The sequence below is a fragment of the Varanus komodoensis genome, unplaced genomic scaffold, assembly GCF_004798865.1.
Source record: "Varanus komodoensis strain SLA01 unplaced genomic scaffold, ASM479886v1 scaffold9, whole genome shotgun sequence".
NCBI classification, from domain to species: Eukaryota; Metazoa; Chordata; class Lepidosauria; order Squamata; family Varanidae; genus Varanus; species Varanus komodoensis.
Genome location: NW_025336598.1, coordinates 21,219,783 through 21,247,266, shown reverse-complemented (window position 1 = coordinate 21,247,266; position 27,484 = coordinate 21,219,783). Strand labels below are relative to the sequence as shown.

Below are 27,484 nucleotides of genomic sequence, written 5' to 3'. Positions count from 1 at the left end.
CTGTTCTATTTCCAATGGAAACTGTCTTTTCAGAGATAGGGCTGTGTTTGATACTTAGTTTATCATTTTTAGGGTTAGTTAATTTTAAATTACATATGCTTGGTAACCATTCTGCATAGATGGTTTAGTCTTCTCCAACTAAACAAGCTCTTGATAGCATTTACAAATTGCCCCAAAGTCTACCCTGGCCAGCTTTTCACAAACACAGCTGTACCCCTGTCTTCCTCTGCTTCCAACTTTTCCTGCTTCTTTGAGTTTCTAGGATGATCCAGATGTTTCAGGAACTGCTCGCTGAAGTTTCTAAAATGTATTATTCATTACTTCCTTTGTTCATAAAATCATGTCTGGTATATTAAACTTAAATGTGTATTTTATTCAGACAACAACTACAAATTTACTATGTTTGCTTTTAAATGTTTTAATATAAATGGTACTTAGTATGGGCAAATGCATAAAACCTGTATATTTTATGTAATGAAGTGCATTTAGATCTGTAAGGAGTACTAGGAAGAGTCCTATATATTTTCCCTATTTTCCCGCAAAATTATCTTTAAAAATATCAACACTTCCTAAACTCTAAACTGGTCACCACCTGCCTGGAGCTGCTGCTCCTTTTGCTGCTGTGGCATTTGCCACTGCAAAAAGCAACCTGTGGAGCTTCTCAGAGCACCTGCAGTTGAGGGTGAGGGGCTGTGGGCAAGCCAGCCTTGGAGAGAGCCCATGTTCCCAGTGCTTGGATGTATTTGTGATAAAAAGCTAAGTTGTATTTAACAGTATTTGCTGTCATCACAGCAATAGTTTGCATGCTCTCTGGGAACCCATCCTCTGCACACAGCAACAAGGGACAAGTTCTCTCCACCAGGCATGAGAGCATCAACGGTACTGTTGCTAATAACATATATGTACACATATATGCGCTCGCTCTCTCGCGCGCGCGCTCTCTCTCTCTCTCTCTCTCTCTCTCACACACACACACACACACACACACACACACAAATATTCAAAGTTCCTGTTCCACATCACTAATATAGGTTGACCAAATATCAGAATGAGTGTTGAGACGAACTTGCTGTTGTTAGTGAATTCTCTCTCTGATCATTGCTGTGTGTTTTGTTTTGTTTTGTTTGTTTCATTTTTCCTCTTTCTCTGGGTACGTGTTTGTTTTGTATTCTCAGTGGTTTTTCACTGATGTTTGGTTTTGTGGAAGGATTGTACAAATCAAATAAAAACTGTCCATATAAAAAACCCGCTGCTGTTGCTAAGGCGGCAGCAGAATAAGGCAGAAAAGGCAAGCCAGGCTGGGGGTGGGGTGGACATGGGGAGGGGCCTGCATGCATCAGGCAACATGGGCCTTATACCCCAAGGCCTGCTTCTGTTGTGGATCAGAGCTGAACCTTTGTATTAAATCCATGTAGATGAGTGAAACATTGGGAAGCCTTTCTTACCTTTCAAAGGAGTTCGGTCAAGCCCAACTCTCTTTTTAAACAAGGAAGTTTGATAGTGTTGCATTAGATAAATGCATATCACTTTAGTAGCATGGAGTCCCATTCTTAATGATAAACGGCTTCCCTTATTTCAAGGCACTACATAACCATTCACATGCTGCTGAGCTCAGTGCTATTAAAGGGTAATTTCCCTTATGGGAATTTCACTTACCATCAAAACCCTTTTATCATCCCAAAGTAGATAAAGGCATGTTAAAAAAGGGGGGGATCTTCTAGTCTCACAATTGCCCCTCATTTAGAAAAGCCCATGAGCCCAAGGGGGCAATCATATCCTGGAAAAACTTCAGCATCTGTACAAAACAGCCCAATCCAATTATGCTACTCATATGTTTTCCACTCATGCAATTGAGATACCACCACCAGTGTTCATGCCAACAGAGAACAGTAATTATTATGGAAAACAGCTTTTTGCCCATTTAACGTCAGCTGCAATAAAACCTAATGGAATAAATCAAGACACAAATCCTGCCTTTGCTAGTCTGGGCAGTCTCATTGCTGTGTTTGATACTCTCCATTTCCTTTAGTTTCTCTACTCTAACCTATTAAGAAACCAATTATATTTATTATTGCGATGTTTGATTTGTGAGGGACATTATACTTAGGGTTAGTCTGAGGTTTCTGTTACAGGCCCCTGTTATTATGCAAAATAATAGCCCTGTCTCAGGCATATGGCTTTTACGTGCTCAGTTCAACTCCTTCTATGAGAAACCCTTGTGTCTTTAGGCAAAGCTGGCAGAGTTTGGAGAGTTTAGCTAAAGCCTGCTGTGTAGGAAAGCTGCCCTTCCCTGTGCAAGCACAGTGTGCAGAGATCTGGATAGGGTTCCATGGATTGCTGATTCCTCCGAGGGGAAAACAGAGTGCACTTGGACACAACAGGCAATTTCCTCATATCCCCATCCAGTCTTTGCTTTCTGCTCCATTCAGTTTGCTTGAAATCCAGGTCCTGAATGGCTTTGCAGTGATTATCCTCCAGACAATTAGGGCAGGATGGGAATACAGAAAGCATATATAAGCTTCCCCTTCCCTGGCATGTCCTTCCACATGCCAGATAAGGTGAAATGCAGCTTTGGAGCCCTGTGAGGATCTCTCCATGCATGGGCCCGTCTTCCCTGCATGAGGACGATCTCTAACACACGTTTATCTTTTGGACTCTCCCTCCAAACAATAACCTCCCCCCCACCTAGGTTAGTATTCTCTACTGTACTGTACTTTGTTACTTTGTTGTTCTTTGTTACTTCATTTCAAATTTTTGTGATTAAAAAATATGTTTACAGAATGGATTAACCTTATTTACATTGAACCTTGTGGGGAAATTTGACTTGGCTTGCGACCAATTCAGGTCGTGACCAGAGTCGTGGAACAGATTAAGTTCGTGAGCCAAGATACCACTGTATTTATTTCTTAATACAACCCTCTGTTATCATTATTTAACTATCTGTCTGTCTGTCTATCAGATTTATATCCTAACTTTTATCTTTTTTTAAAGAACACAAAGCAGCTAAAATCATTTTCCTCCTCCTGCTCTTAATCTTATCTGTGCAACAACAACCCTGTAAGGTAGGTTCCATGGCTCCAGGTCGCCTGAGTCCCAGTTGCATGTTCTTAACCACTACATCACACTCTCAAGAGGAGTGTGAACCCTCACACAGGCCATTATGTTGGTTAGTGTATATATGATTTTAATGATAGAACATCGTATTATATAACTTTTATAAAATCTTCTCTCAGCTGATTAGAGTGTTAAATTAGGTCCACAGAGACTCAGAGTGAAGCTCCACTTAGCCACAAACTGATAGGGTGAATTTGCTCCACTAACTTTCTTAGCCTCACTTACCTTGTTGTGAGGATATAATATTATATGAGGAAGGGGGATCTCATGAGCAACATGGAGGAAACTCAGAGTGAAAAAGTGAAGGGGAAGCAAAGTATTTTTTAAAATATATATTTACTCTATATTCTATTTACTTTCTGAAAATTTGCCCTACTTTTCTGCCTAAAAGGCTGAGTTTTTTTTCATGGAGTTGGGGGCACACGATTGGGGATATCAGCTTTTTAGTGGCCATGTGCTGAGAAAAGGTCTTCTCTCCACAGAACTGGAAAGCTCTGACCTCTGGCCAGTGGAGCTGATAAAAGATAATAGCAGAACTGAGAATCAGGATTATCAAACTAAGGCATGATTTAGCGATTATAGCTGAAGGCTTCCACCCTGTGTGTGGAGGGTGTGGTGCAGAGGAGCTCCCAGAGGTCTTTGTTCAAATGCTTCCATCCCCTAGCAACTGACGGCTGCCCCTAACCCAGCTGTGTGCTGCAGCCATGCAGGATGGAAAGAAAGCACTTCACTTTCACGTGATCATTTGCTGTTGCTGCCACTGCTGCCTCCAAAATCTTCCAGCTTTGGTGAGCAATGCTTCAGAGTTACAGGGCTTGTGGTGTGTGGGAAGGCAACACTTTTCAAGCTTGCTGGTTTTGGCCAGTTAGACTTCAGCCTGTTATTCCCGTTCAGCGCATCTTGACCAAGAATATGGGCTAGGGAAAAGTGGATATATCCAGAACCTGTGGCTAGGCAAAGAGACATGTTTTGACAAAGTTTGATTTCATTTGTATAGAAGAAGAGCTGCATTAAAAGAAAGAAAATATATACTCACTGATAATATGATACCTAAGCAGACCTGATTTATACATGATTTTTAGCATGTAGAACAATTCATAATGATGTTTAATCCAGACATTTTGCAATAATGCTCAAAGGAGAATCAAAGCATGGACAATCTCAGAATGGTCAGGAGAGGGGCTGGGAGAGAAAAGAAGGACGTAGCCACTGAGAAGCGGTGTGCATTTTCCTTGGAATACCTGAGGAACAACAGGTGGGCAGGGGATTCTTCCATCAGCATTACTGAAATGGGCCAGTGGGTGAGAAGGGGACCAACTTCTTGCTCCTGCCAGCCTGGATTAGCCAAGAGAGAAACCTCTCTTTGTATAACTGGGAAGACTGCTTAATTTTGGTGTTGCACGAGTCCATGAGCATAAGGATTCTTAAAGAGGCAAGCAGGTAGGAGCCTTGAAATTTGGCTACAGGAGGACGGTCCTGTGCACCTTCTAGTCTAGGAGCATCTGCCTCTGGAGTGTTGGAGCCCAGCGGAGAGTCAGATTTCAGGAAGGCAAGAGTGGCAGCATATGCACCACCTGAGGAAGGGCAAGCTGCTCCAGTTGCAGAATAATGACTGTATCATTCCTTTCAGATCAGATGATTTGGGACAAGGCAGACCCAAACTGACATTTATTCATGAAACTGGAGCTTTAGCCTCTGTAGCTAAGATAGTTATTTGGATGCGAATTGTTCACTGTGCCTAATATTAAAATGAATACAAAAGATGTGAAATGAGGATATTGGGGGAGGGGGCGTTATTGCCACTCCTATAGCTACCCAACTGTCAGGAAGACACAGAGAAAATGGTTACTACATGCTCCATCAGGAACCCATCACCTGTCCTGTCTACCAATATTTCAGGACCTAGTTCGACAGCTCTACAATTAGAGAACTCACAGGACAGTCCAGCAGCCTTTGAGCAACTAGCAGACTCTCTGGCAGGGAAAGTCTTTATGAAAATTTCACCCCTTCAAGTGGTGCATCTGCCTCTTAAAGGGCCAGGAGCCTCTTCCTGCAGGCTTTACTTCTAGAGAATGAAAGTTGTAGCAGTGGGGACTGCTTGCCAGGGCTTCCTGTTCAAATCCAAAGACCATTCCTCAGAACCTGGAGGCAGCGACACCTCCCAGGGTCTGCAGAAGTGACTGAAAGACCAGGACTAGTTTCTGATGCCTCCCCAGAGTCACTGGATACTTCAGTGTATGAGCATAGCATTATAATAACTTTCTCAAGGTCTCTGCACAATAAGTTCACATTCTTGACATAAACTGCTCAATTTTTTGTGGAAATTTGCTTAGTTTCTAAATTATATACTAATACTAATTACACAGCAATGACAATTATTACAGTTTCCTTCTTTGCTTCATTCATTGCCTAATACTTTCCCCCCTCCTTTTACTAGGACCTCCACAAAGAACAGTGTCTCCCAAACACGACACTGAGGAGACGAAGCACGAGAAAGTTACAGACAAAGGAAGCGAGAGTGGAACGTCTTGCAATGAATTGTCCACGTCCAGTTGTGACAGCCATTCTGAAGCCAGCACTCCCCAGGAAAATGCCGCTAGCACCCAGCAGTCTGCAGGGCTCCAGCCAAACACGTTAACATTGGATCGGCAGTCCAAGAAGGCCCCAGCGCAGTGGATGCCCCCGCCAGACAAACGCAGGAACAGTGAACTTTTTCAGACACTTATGAGCAAGTCCAGAGAAACGAATCTCTCAAAACGGAAAGTGTGTGAGAAGCTGAGTGTTGAAGAAGAGATGAAAAAATGCATTCAGGATTTTAAACAAATCCATATTCCAGATTACTTCCCTGAACGGAAACGCCCATGGCAGTCTGAACTGTTACAAAAATACGGCCTATAGTTGTTTCAAAATTTGATGACATGTCAGTGGTGCATTAGGTGTTTCTTATGTTGCCAGTTTCTACTGATGTACTTCTTTTTGGTCTACTCGTTGGATTCCTGCTGCTTATTTCTTTCTGTGAATTGGGTGTTGGATAGGCGAGGGGTTGACCTTTTTTGTTTCTTTTTTAAAGGAAATGAAAAAACTAATGCATTATGGATTCTTTTATAATAGTTAAATTTGCATGATTGAGACATTTGGTTTACAAGCTTCCCATTTGTAGAACAAATCTATCATCGGATCATTCATCATTTTATGTCCACAATAATAGCAGTGACTCAGAATTCCACTGGATGAAGAATGGAGCTTACGATAACAGTAAATGCAAAAACTTTAAAAATGTTAACACAATAAAGCAAACGTCTCTTTTGCATGAACACAATAGTATCAAGTAGATCACACACGAACAAGAGGTTTGTCTGCTGCTTGGATAAATATTTTGTTCAGTACCAAGACTATAAATGTAAAATTGTCTTTGGAATTGAACCTTGTGAGGATTTGTGTGTGGCTGTGTGTTTGTTTTGTAAGGATGGTGTAAATATGCCTTATATTGTTTTCTGATTGCACCATTCATCTATTAATGTTTGCTAGGACTATTTCTGTAAAATGCAAAATAATCAACAGATTGTGAAAACTGGTTTGGTGGTCTGAAAATTTTCTGTTTTCATGTTAGTCAACAAAGTTGGAGAAATAAAAATAAAAAGACCTTAATGGATTTGTTAAAATGGGGCCTATGGTTAGATTTTCTTGATTTATTATTCTTCTGTTCCTGCTCTTTGCCTTCATCTTCAAGTAGGTTTTAAGGAGAGTTCTGCACTGTTCTCATTATGCTTCTGCTCTGCTACCAAATTGAAAATAACGTGTTTCAGCAGAAAATGAATAATGCTTGGGGTATGTGAGTTTTAATTAAAATGTTCCATTGAGATTCAGTATGATGGAAAAGAACAGTGTTATTGATTACTGCTCAGTATAGTAGCGATAAAATCTCAACCAAGAGTGAACAAAAAGTATTTTAGTTGACAAAGAAAATAATACTTCCTGACAATTGATGAGAAGTTACTGCTAAAATACTAAATTTAAGATGTCATTAACAAGACACACTATACAAAAACTGCTTCCCATTGTGCAAAAGTTAATTTACTTATAATGACACAAAAACAGGCATGTTTTTGGATGACTGACGAATTGGTAGATGCTTATGAACTACTGCTGTGTGTTACGTTTGTATAGCAACAATTTAACTTCTTAATGATGTTGTCTTACGCTTTCCTTTAGAAGAGCACCAGCATCTATGTTAATTGAGGAAAGCAGGTGACTTTTCGAAGGGCTCTGTGATAACACATTTCTAGAATAACTTCAGGCATCCAGATCTTGTGAGCCATTTCATTCACTAAATTAATTTATTTCAAAACCTACTCTTTCCACTGTGTTTGGCTCAAGCATCACATATTTATATGAAAAGCACATGGGGCTGCATTATTTGTGTGATTCTCCAGCAATCATGTATGGGGTACCCCACCATGAAGACCTGGAAATCACAGAACTAGCGCTTTCACATGAGCATCAGTCATGATGATGTATGAACTGGCCAATTGCCTTTACTGCATTAGAGTTAGACTTAGTCATACTTAGACTGCATCGCACTGATCACCTTGAGACTAAGTCTGGATCTAAGCCATTGTTTATGAAATTTCTAATGCACCTTTCTGTATAAAGTTCATGTAGAGGACACTCATCTTCATCAAGCTCATCATTTGTAAAGATGGATTTGATTGAACTGTTTGTGTGTGTGTGAAAGGAAGAAGGCTCAAAAAGTTGAAACTGTGTTTTTGCAGTGTAAGAATTAACAAATTTATGCCTGGTAAGTATAACTGGCAGAACAGTTGTGTGTACCTACACAAGGGTTATCATTATACAGACATGTGTCTTTTGCTATTTTATCCCACTAAGTTTTCTCAAGCTTCTTTTAAGACACACCTTTTGGCAGCTGTTTGGCACATTGCAACAGTCCCCTCAGACACCTGGAGTTAGTGGCAAGCACCTTGCAGACTGCAGCTAGTTCAAAGTGCTAACTGAGCTGGTAAGCCGAGATTGGTGTGAGGAATGATCATAATTCCAAATGACTGTAAACACATTTTTTCCTGGAGATTCTCCTCTTCCCAACTTTCTGTTCGAGCGTACAAGCATACTTCGGCTGATAAGGTAAAGCAGCATCTGAAATCTTAGGATTTTAAAAAATGAAAGCTTACTGTATAAGAACTCATCGTAGGATGAAGCATATAATTTTTTTTTGCTCTCAATATTACTAACTTTTCACCTAAAGCAAGGTTCTCAATGTGACTTACAACCTCAAGCTTAGAACCATATAAAATATGATATAAAGCTATAAGAATGCAACTAAAATGGCAAGTACTAAAAGTCAGCAGAACATTGATCATTTAATATCCAGGAAAAGGTATAAATGAATATTTTTACTTGGCAGTAGAAAGAAAACTGACAAATGATTTGTCAAATTTCCCTAGGCACAGAATTCTAGAAGATGAATGGAAACAGCCGTAGTCTTTGTCCAAATCAATCTTGCATGTGAGAAAGAAAGAATATGAGGCAGGGCCTTTCCCAGATAGTGTGAGGGAAGATGTACAAGAAGTATTGTTCCCTAAGCAAGGATCCTAGCCTTTAAAGGTATTGACTGGCACTCCAGACTGAAGCAAGATGCTAATCCATGGCCAGTATGTTTTACGTACTTTCTGGGCTAAAATTCACAGCATTTCTGCCCCCACCTAGAGGAAAATGTGATCCTGGCCCATTTATGTGTCATAGATAAGCATGTTGGATTTATTATCATACCCCCTTCAAACATTTAGTTAAGGAACTTGGTCCCAAAGCAGATGAAAAGCTTGCCTCTATCCGATTGTATTGCAACCCATCAACTGGTGAGGAGCCAAGCCTAGGTCTTCTGAAGTAGCAATGCTGATCTGCCAATCCTCTCTGCTTTCCAGCAATCTCTAGAGCTTTGAGCTTTTGCTCCTAAATCGTTTACTAACACACTTCTGGGATATTTATGGAAGTCTCTGACATCAATTATTAGCATAGAGGAATTTCAAACAAGGAGCCAGCAGCCTGCTTCCAAATGCCACCCATGTCTCTTTCAGCTGCTTTTCCTCCTGATATAATGAGGATGTTCTTGTTCAGAAATCACTTACAGGAATGAGTCTGCATTTGAAGATGAAATATGCCCTGTGAGAGCTTGATGAGGTTTTAAACCCCATTTCCATTGGGTCGTTTGATTCGCATTGAAATGTTCACCAACAAATGCATTTCCTTTGTTGCTTGTGATGAAGAAACCTGTCTGGTAACAAGGCGCCTCACAGTTCAGAAGCACTCCCTGTTTCTTGTCAACTTTCAGAAGAATGCTAAGATCACAATCAGAAAATCACCTGTATAATTAAAGATTAGTTTTAAAACATGCATCTTTGCATATTATGATGCAATACAATAGCACGCCTGTGAACATTATTTTTCCGTTATTGCTCATAATGTGTTTCTTGTCACTTTATTCCAGCTCAAATTACTCAAGATTGCACAAGAAAAGCATAGTTTATGTGAGGAAGCATTAAAATTGTCTTGTGCCTGGCATAAAACACCAAGCACAACATAAAAGATCGAGCATGCTCAAAATGCAAAATTTCTGCAATCCTTGGAACAGATGGTTTCCTTTTTGATGGCCAGTAAGAAACTGCCTCAGAACAACCTCAGGACTAGCCCTGTAAATAAATATTTTGTATGCCATTGGAAGCATGTTGGTTGCCTTTCTGTTAAGCTGGGTCAGCAGCATCCTTTTTAGGTGGGGTTGCCATTAGGAAAGTACCATAACTGTTTTTAGGCAGGGAGTGTATGAACCAAGAGAAGGCCTTGGAATCCATTGTACCATCGCATGAAAACTGAGTAGCCCTCCTATGCACAGGACTTGCCAAGATCATAGTAAGGACAGTCCTATCTATCACAGTTGCTTTTCTAGAACTTAAATTTGTTAGAATCCCAAGTTCTTTTCTAAATAGGAAGAACTTTGTGAATGTTGTTGAAGTCTTCTTAAAAATGGAATTGCAGCCTCACCCATGCCAGGCAAATGTAATAGGAACAGCTGTTCCCAGTGCCAAAATTACCATGTTTTAGTTGCCTGCCATGTAGCTGTTGAGCAATCTGCTGAGAGAAAAAAAGACAAGGTGACCCTAGTTAAACACTAGTATGTTTAACTTTGTAGTATGTTTTTATTTAAATAAAAAATTTCAACCTAAAAAAAAAAAAAAATTCAACCTAGTTAAACACTAACATGATTAAATACACAGTGATAAGGGCCCAGACTTTGAAGAGCTAAGCACTCAAAGTCCAATCCCTGGATGGATAGCTTGGTAGGCTTTAGTTTCTCCCACAAATTGTTTCATTTTTAAGTTGCTTTTGTTCCAGATTTTGACTATGGGATTCTTATCAAGGTAGAACTCAACCCTCTCACCTGTCTTTATGTCCTAGTTACATCTGCCACCTGCAGCAAGCTTGATGGAGCCTGCACAGACTGAGAATCAGGATTGCACCATAGGGGACCGAAATCTGTAAAGGATCAGAGCAACTGCCCAGTTGTGCACCAGCCATCTTTACTTTGCCGTATCTTGTGTTCCCAACCTTGCATGCCATCTCAGTACTGATTATTTACTTATTTCCAGGATTTTTGTGCCACACTGCATCCAGGAAAATTAATGAGCTGTGAAGAATAAAAAGGGAAATAAAATACAGAATTAAAATCCTTAAAATCAAACAATGCCAATAAAACTATGGCTGGGCAGTCAGGGAAGTCTTGTTTAAATAAAGATCTTCGGATGCCAGAAACTGAAGAGCAACCTGCCTGACATCAGCAGGTCGGGCCTGGCAGATGGGCCGCCATGGGTGTACCCCAGAGACTGGAGCTCCATGCAAGTAGACATGTCTTGTCACCATTCTAGCAGAAGTAATAGCAAGAATTATTCTTCCATAGAAAATTATTTGTGTGTGTTCCATGACAATGTTCTCAGACTCCCTTTATCTCATATGATTTCTTTAATTGTGTATTTAGCACATCATGCAGTAAAGATATGTTGCTTGTGTGTGGCAAACTCAGAGGAACCAAATGAACGGAAGCCATTACATGAACTAGTATGGGAGCAACCTTGGAAGAAGTATAAGATATGCATAAAAGACTTAGGTCTCACCTGACCACAGGACAACTTCTTACTCTTGTCCAAAGAGTGCCTTGCCAGCACTCCTCACTGCCTTACCTGTCACTTCCTGCCTATTCAGTGACTGTACGAATGAGGCATATATGCATCGCCCTGCAGGCATATCAAGCTCCATTATCCCCAGTGAGTCCTGCCAGGATACAGGTGCCTGAGCATGCAGGGTGTTCCCACCGGGCCTGGTCAGCAGGAACACTTCTTTTTGTTCTAATTCCATCCTTCCTGATGATCTTCAGCAGCTGAATAGCAAAGCAAAGTCCTGCATCATTAGAACACAAATAGCTTCTCTTGAGAGCCATTTGTTACAAGATAAGCTGGTCAGGTTGCAAAAGGGTTGGTTGCCTGTTTTGTTTGCCAAACTGTTATTCCATTCTAACTGCTACCATCATCATCACCACCATCAAATAAAAATTTGTGTGGTTCTGCATGGCAGAAAAACATCCCATGGTGCTGGGCCAACTGTCTTTGAGAGAAGCTTGCTCACTGCCACTGTTCTTCACACAAAGATTCTCTAGATAAGCTTTTGAGGAGCCACAAGGTTCCCTGGGACATACAAGATAGATGCATTAAAAAAATACTCCCATCTATTCATGTGATCAGAGATGGGAAAATCACAGCAACACTAGTTGCCTTACACAGTTAAACTATGGGATTTTGCTGTCACAGGAAGTGGTGATGGTCACCAGTCTGGATGGCTTTAAAAAGGGAGGCAGGAGGCTATCAGTGGCTACTAGCTTTGCTGGCTATGCACTACCTCTTTCATCAGAGCTGGCATGCCTGCATAAACCAGTTGCTGAGGAGCGTGGGCAGGAGGTCTTGTGCTCACCCTGTTTGAGGAATCCTGAGAGCAGCTGTTTTGCCATCATGTGTAGGGAGTGCTGGACTAGATGGACCTTTGGTCTGATCCAGCATGGCCTTTTTATGTTCTTAAGTTCTTACAAGTCGTATTTCTTTCAGCGGCTTTCTTACCTGCCTTTCTACATTTGAGGCAGTCTGCTTCAATAAAGTGAGAAATTTGCTTTATTTCAGAGTTTATGGGAGAGGCTGTCACAACTCTGACTCCTTAACCAGTATCTGGTATTACCCATGTAAGAAATCACCTTGCAAAAGGAAGGAGATTTGTATGATTCATTCAAATTCCATTTATGAATTGATACAATCAGCATAAGCAAACATTCTTCCTGAGAGGCTCTGCCAAGTGGAACATTTGCCTGCTCATTAACAGGTACTACTTCTAAAGCAGCATGTAAATAAAGAAGATGCTACTACCAGAAGGGGCCATATGATGAAAATTGCAAAAGCTCACCCATAATTAATTGCATTTGTGATGTGAAAATATCTAGCGGGTCATCTTTAAGATCCACTCACATCAGCATTGAAAGTTCATTCATCTTCCTTTGGTCACAACTCTGCACAAACAATCCACGAAAGGTTTGTGGAATATACATGCAAATACTTGCCATAAGAAAAGATTAATGAAATCTGGAGTATGATAGGTTCAAGTCCATCAAGCAATGTCTTCTGCCCCAAGCCCAGTGCAAGGAATTTTGAGTTGCTTAAGATTCCTGCCTTTGTGCAGTTTCCATTCATTTCAGTGGCTGGAAAACTTGTTCCTATTAGGTGAGAAAGAAGTGCCATAGGAGCTCAGTGTTGCACATACATAAATCTACATCTTCAATCCCTCACATCTCTGAAAGGACCCTCTAAAAGGGGAATGTAAAATGTTATTTTCCTGCTGAAAAACGGCAAGCAGTCTGAATCAGCAGCTTTAAATGAGTGTCAGAGCTGATTGCCAAGTATTTGAGAGACAGGTGATACAGAGATACAGCAAGAACAGTTACATATCTTATACCAATGAGAAGGCTTCACTAAGGATTTTGGCTTGTAGACCATCAGGAAGCATCACTTGATGCAAATTGGCTTCCTTGCCTGGCCCTGCATCACCTGGAAATAGCTGGCTTTTGCGACCTGCTACAGGTTTGAGTGTTCATGACCTGGTGAACTCCTGACAGAACCACCATCTCACCAAAGGTACTCCTGTTTATGGCCTCAGATAACATGGAGAAGAGACTTGTACTGCTCAGAAAAGGTAGTTTTAGGAGTGGGGAAGGGATAAAGGCCCTTTTTGATTGTCTCCATAACCCACCATGTCTTGCCATGTTACAATAATCCTGGAGAACAATCTAGGATAATCCATGCTTCCTAGCCCGAAGCCTGAGTATTCCTTTATAGTGATATAGTTGGAGGTGGAAGCCAAATAGTATTGAACATAGAAAAGACACTAAGCACATAAATTGTGCTGAGGACTGAGCAGAACAATCCCCACTCTTCCTGTATCCTCTTCCCCACCCCATGTTTCAAGCTGCACATTTGCCTGGTAGTATCTCATGTTCATATGCAAGGCTTAAAAGTGTGGTGAGCAAGACCCCGCCTTCATATCCCCATCCACCCAGTTCTGCTACCAGTCTTTGTGGGCTGTGCATAGAGGTCTGCAAGGGAATATAAGCCACAGCTACCAGTTAGGAGGTAGAGTTTCATACATTTAGCCACAAAACATGAGAAAAAAGGAAATTCATAATAGGTTAGGCCAGGGTTAAACCTGGTCCAGAATACTGTTTACACAGTGGCCAATCAGCTGTCCATGGAAAAACCACAAACAGGGCATGACTGCATCAGAAGTCACCCACCCAGTTTCCCAAGAAACTGGTGTGTATAAACACACTGTCTCTCATACTGGAAGTCACATAGAGCCATCAGGACTAGCATCCATTGGTAGGGTTCTCTGGTCTGTATTTGTCCAATCCTCTTAGAAAGTCATCCAAATTGCTGCTCATTACTACAGCTATAGAACTTCAGTCCATAAGTTTAACTATAAGTGGCATGAAGAAGTATTTCCTTTTATCTGTCCTGACTTTCTCACCAGTCTGCTTCAAGGAATGACCTTGGGTTCTAGTGTTATGGGAGAGGGAGAAAAGTGTGTTCCATGCATTTTCTTCACACTATGCATCACTTCTATAGACTTACTAGCTTTTTTTATATTAAACAATTCTATATGTTGGAATCTTTTCCTCACAAGGGAGCTGTTCTAGCTCTTTGATCATTTTAGCTGCCCTTTTCTGCCCTTTTGCCAACTCTACAATGCCCCGTTTTAGTTGTGATTATCAGAATTGTACACAATTACAAAGTGTGGATATACCATGGATTTGAATATATGAGGTAACATGACCTTGGCAGTTTTATTTTCAGTAGTTTTCTAATTATGCCTAACATGGAGCTTGCCTTTTTCAAAGCTGCTGTGCAATGGGTTGACATTTTCATCGAACATTCCTTTTCATCCACAACTCCAGGACCCCTTTCTTGCTCAGTCACTACTAGTTCAGATCCCATCAGCTTATACTTGCAATTGGGAATTTTGCTCCAATATGCATCAGTTTACACTTGAGCCACACTTGCCATTCTGATGCTTGTTCTCCCTTCTGGAGCACCTCAATTTCTCTTTTTGCTTAACCATGCTAAATAATTCATATCCTCATCAAATTAGCCACTTCACTGCTCACTCCCAATTCCAGATCATATGAATAAGTGAATAAGCACTGGTCCCAGTACAGTTCCCTGAGGGATCCTGGCATTTATATTTATATTTATATCCTGCCACTATTGCCCTTTATTCCTACTGTCTGTTTCCTGTTCCTTTATCAGGAACTGGTCCATAAAAGGACATTTCCTCTTGTTCCAGGCCAGGGTTGCCCATGAGTCTTTGGTGAGGGACTTTGTGAGAAAGCCTTTTGGAAATCTAAGTAAACAGTATCTACTGGATCTCCCATGTTCACCAGCTTATTGACAGTCTCCAAGACCTCTAAAAGCTTAGTGAGACAGGAGCTACCTGTGTGGAAGCTACGTCGATTCTTTCTCAGCGGGGCTCATCTTTCTGCATGTGTATTAATGTTTTCTTTAATAATGCATTCAACCAATTCACCTAAAATGGGTGGTAAACTAACTGGCCTGCAATTTCCTGGATCCCTGCTGGATCCCTTTTTAAAAATCACTGTAATGTTGGCCATTTTGCAATACTCTGGTAAAAGAGATGACGTTAGGGACATGTAACATATGTTTGTTAGAAGATCAGCAATTTTATAAAGAACTTTGGGATGGATACAATCTGGGCCCTGTGATTTACTAAATTTCGATTGATCAATAACACTGAGCACTCCATCTTCTGTCACCACAATTTGCCTCAGAGTCCTTTATGAGAACATCAATTCAGGCACAGCTATCTGAGCTGTTGCTTGTGCAGTGAAGACAGGCTGAACATATTTAATCAGCTTCTCTTTAGTATTCCCTTCACTCAGTTGTCATCTAGTTGTCCCACTGCCTCCTCAGCTAGCTTCCTCTTCTAATATATTTAAAGAATATATTACTAGCTTTGTTGTATTCAGTGATATGGTGTTCAAAATGCCTTTTTGGTGTCATTTATTATCTGCTTGCATTGGCTTTGTGCTTGTGCCCCCTTTAGTTTTCCTCATTTGGGCAAGACTTGAATTTTCTTAAGGTAGTGATTGCCTCTAATAGCTTCCTTGACCTTGCTCATTAATCATGCACCCAACTTCTTGGATTTGGTGCTAACTTACCTAAACTGCGGTATTCAATCAAACTTTTATTGTCATTCTGAGTAATTTCCAAGCCATTTGAAAGGATTTAACTCAACATGCTTACAAACCTTCTGTGGACCTTAGTACCAAACCCACAAATGTCTTTATAGGAATCCACACACCCAGACAACTGGAGATGGGGACTGAGTGAATGCACATTGTCATTCCTGTTACCCTTTTACTTCTCCGATGTGCCACCTGAGTCTGTCCAAATTCTGGTTTCTCAAGGGCATCCTTTTTCTTTACCCCTTCTAGCTGGTTCAAGCTCAGGCTATGTTGTCAGCCATCTCACCTCCCAACAGCTTAGATTTTGACAGGCCAATTATGTGAAAAATATTTGAATGTGTTTGTTTGAATTTGACATCTTGGGATGAGTGTTTAAAGTTCTTTGCAGAGAATTAGAGCAATCAATGCTTCAGTAATTATTCATAGTTAGCAACTGAATTTGTAGAGCAGAGAATGAAGGGCTATATCCATATGGGTAAAAGCAAGGTGAAAATGTATATGCAATATAGACACATTTCCAATTATCCAAGTAATCATAGCACTGTAATTACTGAAGTTCCTTGTCCACTGAAAGCACTACAGGAAAATCTTGCTAGCAGACATATTTCAAGAATGCTGTTCATATTCTAGTATGCCGCACTACAGGTTAGCCTTCCTCAGTGGTACAACTCTCAGTACCACTCACCATTGACCATGCTTGCTGTGGTTGATGGGAACTGAAGTCCAAAATATCTGGAGGACACTACCTTGAAGAAAAGCAAGATCTATAGTAAAGGACACTACCTTTGCTAAGGAACAAAAATATACCATGTTGGAATTGCTACTAGTTTAGGTATTAATTTCTACATAGTGAATGGAAAGGGTCAGCAAACTTTCTGAATTCATACATGGGCACTCCCATTGTATTCTCAAAACAATCCTGTGGTGTAGGTTAGTCCGAAAGAGAGCAATTGGCCCAAGTTGAGCCAATTACCTTCAGGGCTGACGAAACATTTGGATCCAATAGTTCATGGTCCTAAATTGCTTTTTTGTTTTTTGGTAGAGGCTTTTTCAACATGTTTGTAATTTGAAACACCCCTACCCCTGAGTTAAATCTTCCTGCCTATCACTTTGCAAATCCCTTTAAAATGAACACAAATGTGGATTTTTCTTTTTTTAAGAATTGCATCAGGAGAAGGGAGTATTTGGATTTATTTTATCACCAAACACGTATCACTTTAAAGTTTGATTGCAATGCCCTTGCAAGGACAGGATTAAACTTTCAAGGCCATCTATGATGGTTTCTATTCCTAGCACCAAACAGAGAATTCCAATGTTCATAGCCCAAAGCAGAGTCAAATGCATTTTGGACTTCTCCATGACTGCAAACTTGTTTTCATAGCATTGACAATTGTCCAGTAGTGTTTCTTTGAGGTTCAGGGTGACTATTAAATGGAAGAGTATGCAGTAATAACTGTTTCCTATTAAGTATTTCTTCAGGGTGTCAGATTTTTTAATCTTATTTTTTGAAACTGTTTTGACAACAGCCTTTTTTCTTTGACACGTGCAATTATTTTAGTATGGGAAACTATCTCAGCCTTCACATTTATCTCATGTTGGGTGACAAAGAAAGTGCCAATGTCCTTTTGTACCATCAAAAATTAATTGTTTTGGATTCCAATAGCAATATCAATCAGGGATTGCCCAGCACGTGCTGTACAGCAGTAATAAGAATGCAAAATGAATACATTTATTTTGGGACAAAAGAGAATTATTTTTCAGAAGCTATGATCTATAAATTACCTTAAATTTCAGATGTAGTATGCAATTCATTTGCATTATGTAAAAGCTAAACTTACACTTTAATCCTGTGCCCCCTGCCAACATTGGCTGGGTGGCCATAGGATCATTTGGGGCCCCCACACCACCGTTTTCACAGTTGGTGCAAAAAGATGAGCAACGCCTGCCTCTCTGAGGTAAAAAAATGACCTCATGGGAGAGGAAAAGGGGCATGCCCAGGAGTGGGGAGGGAAGGAGGCTGAGGCCTGCAGTTAATCCCAATCCAAATGCTGCCCCAGGCCCTGAACTCCGCCTCTGCAGTGCCTCAGCCCGGCAGCTAAACACAGCACAGTTCACTAGGCAGCCAAACATAAGCACTGCAAGGCCTCATGCCATGCAGTGGAGAGACGCAAGCCTCCAAGTTCAGGGGCTTGCATGCACTGAGCGCATGGTGCATTGAGTTCTGCCCCTCAGATATGTTCCAGATAAACTTGGAGTCTCTTGCATCTCACTTTTCACCAGATGGCTGAATGTGCATTTCTTGCAATTATCCTACCCAATTTGGGGTAAACCTGATTATTGTTTCACTCCATTTTGGAAGTCTTTCTAGTTCTAAAAGGACCGTGATGACTTTTTTCCATTCTGATCTTAGCACAGTGACAAGATGTGGGTTGTAGAAAACAAGAAGCCGCAAGGATGAAGGCAGATGTGCCATTTAAGGTACAATCCTATGCCTGGTTAGCAGAAAAATTCCTACAACACCCAGTCCAGGTCAGAAGAACTTGTTTCCCGCATCCACCATGTATGTTTATTTTTTGTAATGATGAACTAGATGGCCTTCCACAAAAGCTTATGCCAAAATAAATTTATTAGTCTTTAAGATGCCACCAGACTTGTGTTGTTTTTACTGTAGTAAGCTAATGAGTTTGCCACTCCGGCAATTATGTCCATGACATGCTTTGAGCACTTAAAAAGCAATATATAAGTGCAAAGCCAAGTTATTGTGTTCTCCCATACTCAATATGTTTACATGCTTACTGTTGTTTCTTTTAATAGAAAATTGGCACTCTGGGATTCAGGACAGCTGGAAAAGGCTACTAGACCCCAATTAAGCCTGAACTTATCTCCAAGGCCCAGTGCATTAAATTAACCCTTTGTTCCTCTGTTTGGACTGACATGGCATTGGGCTATTTGCACCAAAACTGGCCAACTATTTAGTGGGAAAGGAAACAAGCCGACAACAGCAAAACAAGGTCTCCCTGCACTATATTATCAGTTCGCTAAATCCTTCCCTGCAGAAGAAAGATAAATAAGAGAGTTGGGGAAAACAAAAGTATTTCAGGCAGATTAAATTCTATCTTGGCTGTGCTCAGCAGTCCTTGTTGCAATCAATGCACACATCACCTGAGGGCCTAACCTCTAGTGAGACAAATATGCTGGAAATAAGGAATGAGTAACAGTTTAACTTCTCCCGTTCCCAAACCTATACAAAGGCCACATTCATTTCCCTCTCCAGCAGATTCAAACAAGCTTAGAAGTACAAGGCAGGGGCTTCTTGAAACTTAACTGGCTGCCCAACAGCACAAATCAAAGTAACGTTTGAGGTGGTAGAAGCATCTGCTCCTGTGAAGTGTGGAATCCAGACTGAAACTTCCCCTCCTTCGCCCGCTCTCAGTAAAGCTTCTGGCTCCACCCTCAGGGTTGCTCTTGCTGCTTGCAGGCTACACAGTAGGAACACCTGACACTTTGTAATGGATCTGCCCCTTCACCGTTTCCTGGCCGAGTCCTGCTGCGTTCTCTCCGAAATGTCTCCCTGCTTTTCCATGACAGGCTGGTACTCATGCTTTGCCTGAGAATCTTCATGAGGTAGCTTTACGCCCATCACGTCATCTGCCCTGCTTTGCCCTTCTGCCTTCTCCTCCGAGGCTAATGAAGCCATCTGAGCAGGCGGTAGCGTGCAAAAGTTGCCCACCGCCTCTCTACAGTGTGGCAAACCTACTCTTCCCCTCCTGAACTTTCCCTGTGCCTGATCTTGCACTAAGCAGGGGTTTGAGCTAGATGCCATTCTCTATTCCTCCCAACTCTTATCATTCCACGTGAATAGAATTTGTTACCTGTTGGGAACTTGTGACCTGTGTGACAGCTTCGGTTCTGTTGCCTCCGTGTGCACATTCCAGCAAACAAACCAACCTTGCGCATTGCTCTACCATTCTGCCAGGGACAGCCATCCAGCGCTCAGGTAGTGGCGAATCTACGACTGATGGCAGTCCAAGATACCATATTGCCAAAATAGTGCATCTTTTAAGAGTGTGGGTCCTAACAGCGTGTAATTTCCTGGCACGCTAAAGCTTAAGTGAACATGCAAAGCTGCCCTTGTCACAACACACTAAATTAAAGGGGTTCCAAAGTATGTTGGTCAATTCTCACACGCATTAAAAATATTAACAAAACGTTTCTGCTATGCTATTCCTAACCAAGCAAAAGTTCCAGTTGTTTAAGAACGTCACAACAGGGGAAGTAGGAAATGCCAGGAGGTTTTGCTTCTTGGCAATGTGGTAGGACCTTGGCCACTGAAGAAAACCAGAGTTGCCACAGAACTCTTTAAATTGACACGATCCCTATTCTGTCCCTCATGCTTGGCTACAAGATATTTTAAGAACCAACAATGCAATAGATGTTAAGCCATTTTTAAAATGTCTGAAATGTCTTCATAGTAATTATTCCATATTTCTTGACTTTGGAATTCTTTCTGCATACTTGTTTTATTTCCCCACTGCACTGAATAAATTATTGAGCTGCACTTTTACTGTGGAATTGAAGGGTTTCCATTGCTTTGTGCTATTACCACTTTTACTGTACATTTAGAGAAGTTCAATTTTCAATTTCTTTCTGGACAGTGATTGTTCCCTGGGATATATTTGGGGGCTTTTTTCTGTACTGCAAATATATTCTTTTCAAAAGTAGAGGTCATTATAGATAAGAACATTCCTTCTTTTCTGAAGTTTAGCTGCTCGTATTGCATTAACTGTTGCCATACAATGGTCAGGATCCAGGATCTGGGTTTAGCTAGTTCTTATCCATGGGGCTTTGGACGTTAGCCCTTTAGCAGCTTGGCCTCACGCAGGATACAATCAAAGGGGTGGTGGGGAGAGAGACCATGCAAAGTACTTTGAGCTAGAGGATAACTTCTAAAAGCAGTTTGAGGTATGCTAGAACGGTCTAATTATTCAAAGACATCAACTCAAAATTTAAAATTCTCATCAAGTAACTTAAAGATATGGGACATGCCTGAAGCGGTTCTTTTGAGCCCTGACCAAATTGTTCATTCAGTCCAAAACACTTGTAGGCCCATTTAAACTCCATTTGTTTCAAAAGGCCATGAAACCTGTCTCTGTGTGCTTCTATGTGGAAACCCAGTGTGCTATAGTGGTTAAGAGCACAGGACTGGAACTCAGGCGATCTGGGTTCTAGTTCCCACTTGACCAGGGAGCCAAATGGATGTCTTCGGGCCAGTCACAGACTCTCAGCCCAACCTACCTCACAGTATTGTTGTTGTGGGGATAAGATTGAGAGCAAAAGGAGAAGAATTATGTGAGCCACTTTGAGTTCTTTCTAAGAAAAAAGGTGGGATATAAATTTGATAGAGTGATAGATGAGAGAGAGAGAGAGAGAGAGAGAGAGAGAGAGAGAGAGAGAGAGCACATCTCACTGAATTTCGTCAAAACTATTCTCAAGTAAGAACTTAAAATGTTAGGCCAGAAGGCTTATCCACCTTATCTGGGCCACTTGCTGGAAAATTTTCAGATGCCTTTAAGGAAATAGACTTCTTTGGGAGTCAGGGGATATCTTTAAATACATCGGAGTATAGGGATCATTACATTGTCCGTGGCTCATTTACTATATAATCTTATTTTGGTCCCCGTCTTCAATGAATGGTAATGGATATTGATCAGTTGTTTTAACAGTGCAATAATAGATTCTATTTAATGATGGCGTAATATCTTTATAATGGCTGAACTAGAAACAGAATACGGTCATTATTTCACAGATGGTACAAAGCAGTACTGGGGCTACATCTGTTTTGATTGGAGGATTCGATTATTGTAGAAAGTTTGCTTTAGAAACAAGAAACTCTGGAAAGTGACCATAGGCTAGCAGTAGATGAGGCATGTATGCATCAAGGTCTGGGCTGAACACTGGCATCTCAAGTTCAAAGGATTAACTTTAGACTTAATTAATTTTAATCAACTTACCCAGGGAAGGGTAAGAATGATGACTGACCACTGGGGGAAGCCATGAGAAAACATGAGAACAAGAATGGCATGGAGTGGTTGAAACCATGAACAGAGGCACTTCACGCTGCAGCATTTTGTGCCATGGAAGGCAACTAACTGAGGTCCTGCTCTGTGGGTTTCTCAGACATCACTGAAACAGGATTCTGCGCTGGATGGTCCTTTGGCCTGATCCAGGAGGGCCCCCATCATACCTTTAAGCATATGCATAAGGGTTGCAGAATCAATCAAACCAATAATAACATGCAAGAAACGTCTCACCTGAAAAAAAATGGATTCCTGGATTCCTCTGACATTTAATATGAGGCACCAATGCACACTTCCCTTCTCCGACCCCCAGAGAGTTCTTTTTCTTTCATTACAGAAACAAGCAGCCAAATCCTTTTAACAGTTTTTCTTCTTCATAAAGAGTGTCAACATTTCATTGAACTCTGTCCTTTCACTCCAGTGGTGGGACTTATGCTTTTCATTCATAAGAGTCCTTCCTTCCTTCCTTCCTTCCTTCCTTCCTTCCTTCCTTCCTTCCTTATTTCCTAGTCTAGTCAGCTTAAGCTTAGCCTGTGTGCTTTGCAATGCATCAAAGCCAACTTAAGCTGGCCATTTGGCACAAATGGTGGCTTATTTTTTTTAAGTGTTCTAACCATAGAGGTCTGTGTGGTGGCAAGAGGGGAATATGACTCCAATCTTGCAGGAGAAGGAAGGCATAAGCCTCCCTCCCAGTGCTCCATGCCCCCATAATGGTACTCCTCTACACATGTACACAAGCCTGCAATTTCAGAAGGAACAACCTGGTGCATGATAAGCTACATGTTACTTGTCAGGCAAATATTTAGTTTGGTCATGAGTCATAGGAGCAGTCTACATGTTTCTATGGGTAAGTATGGTGATACCCTTGTAATTATCTTTTGTGAAAGTACAAGTTAATAATACAGTGATGATTCCTTTTATCACCCCCAGAACAAAGAAGAGATCAAGATTATAGAAGGCGTGTATCAAGCACTCTGGTTACTCTGATAGGGAAAGTGCAGTGTGGATGATAAAGCATCAAAGGAAAGAGAAGCAAATTGCTTAAGACAGAAAAGCAGCCAACGCAGATGTTTTCAAGTGCATCAGGAGGAGGAAACCAGCCAAGGAGTGCTGAGATGACAGGTGGAAGGCATACCAGAGGAGGACTGGGGGAAGTGAAATGATTTATTTCCATTGACTGACACAGTGGAAGATGTTGTATGGAGGCCCACAGCTGACCCAGTTGTTTTTGAGGAAGTTTTGAGCAGCTACATTAAACAGATCTAACCTCCAGGTTAACGTGTGCTATATGCTGCAGTGTCCACTCTGTGGCACTGCCTTGGAGGCTGGCTTGGAAACGGCAGCCTGTGCTCAGTGTAGTGCCCAGAACAATAGCAGGGCTCAGAAGCTGAGTGTGTAACACTGATTCCAGCCTCTATTTTTCCTAAAAAGAAACCCAAAGTCCATCAGCCATAGCCAGATGCAAATCAGATGCAAATTATGACTCATGGATCATAGTTATCTACTACATCTCACGGGCCGTACACTGAGATGAGCTCTTTTGCAAATACGCATCTAGGTCTTGACTTGCTGTAGGTCAGGAATTCTAACCAAAGGCCAAAACTGGCCAGGAAAGCACACAAAGACCAAGCCAAAGGCACTAAGGGACAAGCTACACTTTACATTAATTGTGTAGCAAGTAGTTATGAATAATCCCTTCTCCCACCCCACTCTAAAATATGCTGTCCTAAATCAGATTGCAAACACCACACAGCAGTAAGCAAGATTTTCGTGAAATTTCACCCCACACATTCAGGGATTTTTGAAAAAGAGGAAAAGAAGAAAAGCTTCTATAGGCATCAATTTTTACTGCTGTGTGTGTGGAGATTTGTGGGGTGGGGGGGGGACATGACACATTATCCCCTGCTATGTGCTACACAATTAAGATAATGCATAACTTGACTCTATAATGAAGAGATAAGTGATTAGCATAAAACCAGCTAAGGTGGAGGTGCCGTATTTTTACTTGCATTTGCATTTGCACTTGCTATAGCTAAGCTACAGGAACTCGGAAACCTTTGGCGATTGCCTGTAAATTGCATTATATTTGTAGGTGCTGATTTACTTTCTGCCCTTCCCTGTCTTGGAAAGTGTGTCTCCCTTGTAACTTTGCTGGTATGCAAGGACTCTTGTCATCCTTGTTCCAGATCCTCTCTGTTCAGGAAGTGAGCTCCTCCGTGGTCACACCAATGTTGCCTAACATTAAGAGAACTAACTTCTGATTTTTAAAGAGAACCTGCACTGCAAGGTGCTTGTCTAGGTGGGGTATGGAACGCTGAATGTTTCCAGACAGACATTTTAGTGCTGCAGCTCAAAAGGCATTTGGCTGCTATGCCCTCTTCCCTTCCTTCACAGATTTTTCCCCTAGTAGGAAAAACTGACCTAGAATTTTACTTTATTTTATGTCATTTTTATTTTGTTTTATCATTTTTATTTTATTTTATTATTTTTGTTTTGTCTTGCTTTATTATTTTTATTTTATTATTAAGCTGATATCTAAAGCAAGAATGAAGCAATGGATTGCCTGTGAAGAGTGGGGGCATTTGGAGGCCCCGGAAGGCTCCTTTTGCAGTCTGCCCCCTTGAATGGCTTATCACAGGAGACATGCCAGTTCACAATCCAGGAAGCGCCTGATCTGAGTCCTGGTTCATCCTAGTGACTCCAGCCTCACCATTTATTCCAAATTGTTGAGTTTCAGGCCCAAGGGTCAAATCTGGCCCATCTGGGCTCCCCATCCGCTCTCCGAGGTTACCGAACAGCCCTAGCCCCACCACTGCCCCAGCGCCTCCTCTAGACTGTGGGTGGCTTAGCAGTTTCCTGGCTTTTCCACAGATTTCACTCTACCTGCCCTGCACACTCGAGAGCCCATGTGATCTAGTAATCAAGGGGAGCGGGGGAGTTCCTGGGACTCAGGCAAGATTTAGACCAGCAGGAGGAAAATTTCTGAGTTCTTTAAAAAGAAAAAAAGATGGGATCTAACACTAGTAAATAAATAAAAACAAAAGGACAACATGTATCTCCTAAGGCTTAGTTACCATCGGTAAGAGTTTTAAGTTAGAATAGGTTCATATTCTGGATTCCGCCGCTTTGCCTTTGTTTATGTCCACCATTAAAATGAAGCCCTTGCAAACTTCTCAGAAATGGAATTTGGCCCTCAGGCAAAAAAAGCCCCCAACTGATTTACTGGCATCACATATGTAAAGCTTGAGCTATCTGTGACTGCTTCTGGATTTGTACAGAAGTTGTTTGAAACATTTGAACAACAAATGCACATTTCCCAGAAGTTGAATATAATAATGAAACCCATTACATATAGGAGGTCAGTCAGGGGTCCAGTCAGGTGGGTGGGAATGAATGCCCCTTTTTCATGAATGAGACACAAGTCTGGTTCTCTTCCCTTGATCTTTCTGCAAGTTAACACTGAAGCTTGCCCACAGTTACACCAGTACCTGATGGATTTGGTCAGGGCACCCTAGAGGATTCTCTGTGGGGAAAGATAAGAACCCTCCATTTCCCCAGGAATGCAATCATTGATTTTTATAGGCCTTTTCTTGTTTGGCAGCCCTTGCAACCTAGCAAGCTGAATAGGCATACATCACACTATTGTTTCTGTAGCCTCCAGGTAGCACCGTGCTCATCACCCTTGGAATGGGGTTATCTGAGGATTGACTGGCAAGGAGGAAAGGTGAATACATGCAATAGAAATGGCTGCTGTGATCAAAATATGTGTTACTGCAGGGCAGCTGGATACTTGCTTTATTCCTCTGGGATGCAATCCAGAAACAAGCAACAGGGGTATGTCACCACTTCTGTTTCTTCTTAATGACTGAAAATGCATTCCACTCAACTGCATGTGGATTCCGCAAGAGTAGCTTTTGGTGGACCGAGCCAAGTAGTAAAAGCATTTCAATCTATTATTGGTCCTAAAAGCATCCTTGTCTGTTCCTGGATCGACAGTTTCTTGAGGGCAACTGATTCTGAAAAGAGCCATAGTAGCCAATAAAGAAAGTCTTCCAAATGCCCATCAGTAGGGAAGTGACATTAACTGCTGATTGCCCTAAAGCAAACAACTTGATAACTGCAGGGGAACATTTGCCCATCAGTTGCTATCAGGTTATCTTGAAAGAGTGATTTTTCTTCCAGCAAGCTGATGCAAATGCTCTGGCGACTGGGAGTGGAAAATAATTGTGTTGTCGGGTCGGGAGGTTTCCTTCTTGTGGTGAATCTGGGTGCTACAGCTGAGCATTCCATAGCCTGCTCTGAAGATTCCCTTATGGTCTAGGGTCCTGCTGGTAAGACCAGGCTCAATTCTTAATGTCCGGTGTCACCAAAGCCAGGGAAGCCAGCTTAATTGCATCCTTAATGGCACCTCTGTCTCCCACTTTGGGAAGCAAAGTGCTACACTTCAGGACACTCTCAGGAGTCAAAATCTGCCCCTTACCCTGACACAGAGTGTCTTTCAGCGAGGTGACCGTGTGTGTCCCTCTGTGCAGATCCATACCAGAATCCTTACAGCGTTTATTTATTTTTTTATTATTTTGCATCCCACCAAAACCTGTGAAGAGCTGCAAATTGTGTACAGCTGGTCTACCCTGATTGGCAGAGGTGTTCCAGGGTTTTGGACACAGATTTTTCCCCCAGTTGTACCCTTCTACTTGCACCATGGCACAGCACACAATGGATGTGGGCAACTCACCCACGGTGCACCATTCCCATCAGGGAGAATATGGCACAGGGGCAAGTGGTGAAACACATCCAGCCTGAGAGGCAGGTGAAGAACCCAGCAAAACATACCCATGTTTGCTTCCACTGCGCCTTCTCCATTCCAACAAATTTCCCTGACTAGGTTGCTGGGTAAGCTTTCCCCTGCCGAGGAAAACCTGCATGCAGCAAATCCCAGCCCTGGCCAAGATATCCGTCAGAATTCTAGCCAGTATGCTAGCTGGTAACCAGTTGACAGTCTCTCTGGGTGAGCATGTTCCCTTCTGGGTACCCCACTCCAAAAGCCTTTTCTACCCTGAATTGAATTCACTGTAAGCAAAATCATAAGTAAAAGCCCAGATTCACAAAAAAAATTCTATGAACTGGTGGTTGACTTCTGTGGATATATAGGATTTAGCAAGTAGGATTCAGCCTAGTCTCAGGTTTGTCCTAAATTAGGATCAGACTGATGTTAGCCTTGACTAACTCTTGTTGACGTTATGCCAAAAGATGTTTATGACTAACTTAAACCGAATTGTGGACCATATATACTTGCACAGTTTCTTTTTAATTTCTTTGAAGAACACTTATTCCTTAAACATGTGTTATACGGCAGATTTAACTCTAGGCAATGCCAGCATTTTAAGAGGAGCTGGAGATAACAGCCAAACATTGCTCCAAAGGGCTTGTGTTTGCA

General features: G+C 41.6%; 1 protein-coding gene across 1 annotated transcript in view; it reads left to right on the top strand.

The window, feature by feature from the left end:
• Positions 1-6,012, top strand: part of KCTD8 (potassium channel tetramerization domain containing 8) — a 71,849-nt gene extending 65,837 nt beyond the window's left edge. Inside the window, exon 2 of the mRNA XM_044418368.1 lies at positions 5,552-6,012. Within this exon, the coding sequence (XP_044274303.1) occupies positions 5,552-6,012 (461 nt within the window). The remainder of the gene's footprint in view (positions 1-5,551) is intronic.
• Positions 6,013-27,484: the final 21,472 nt, after the last annotated feature.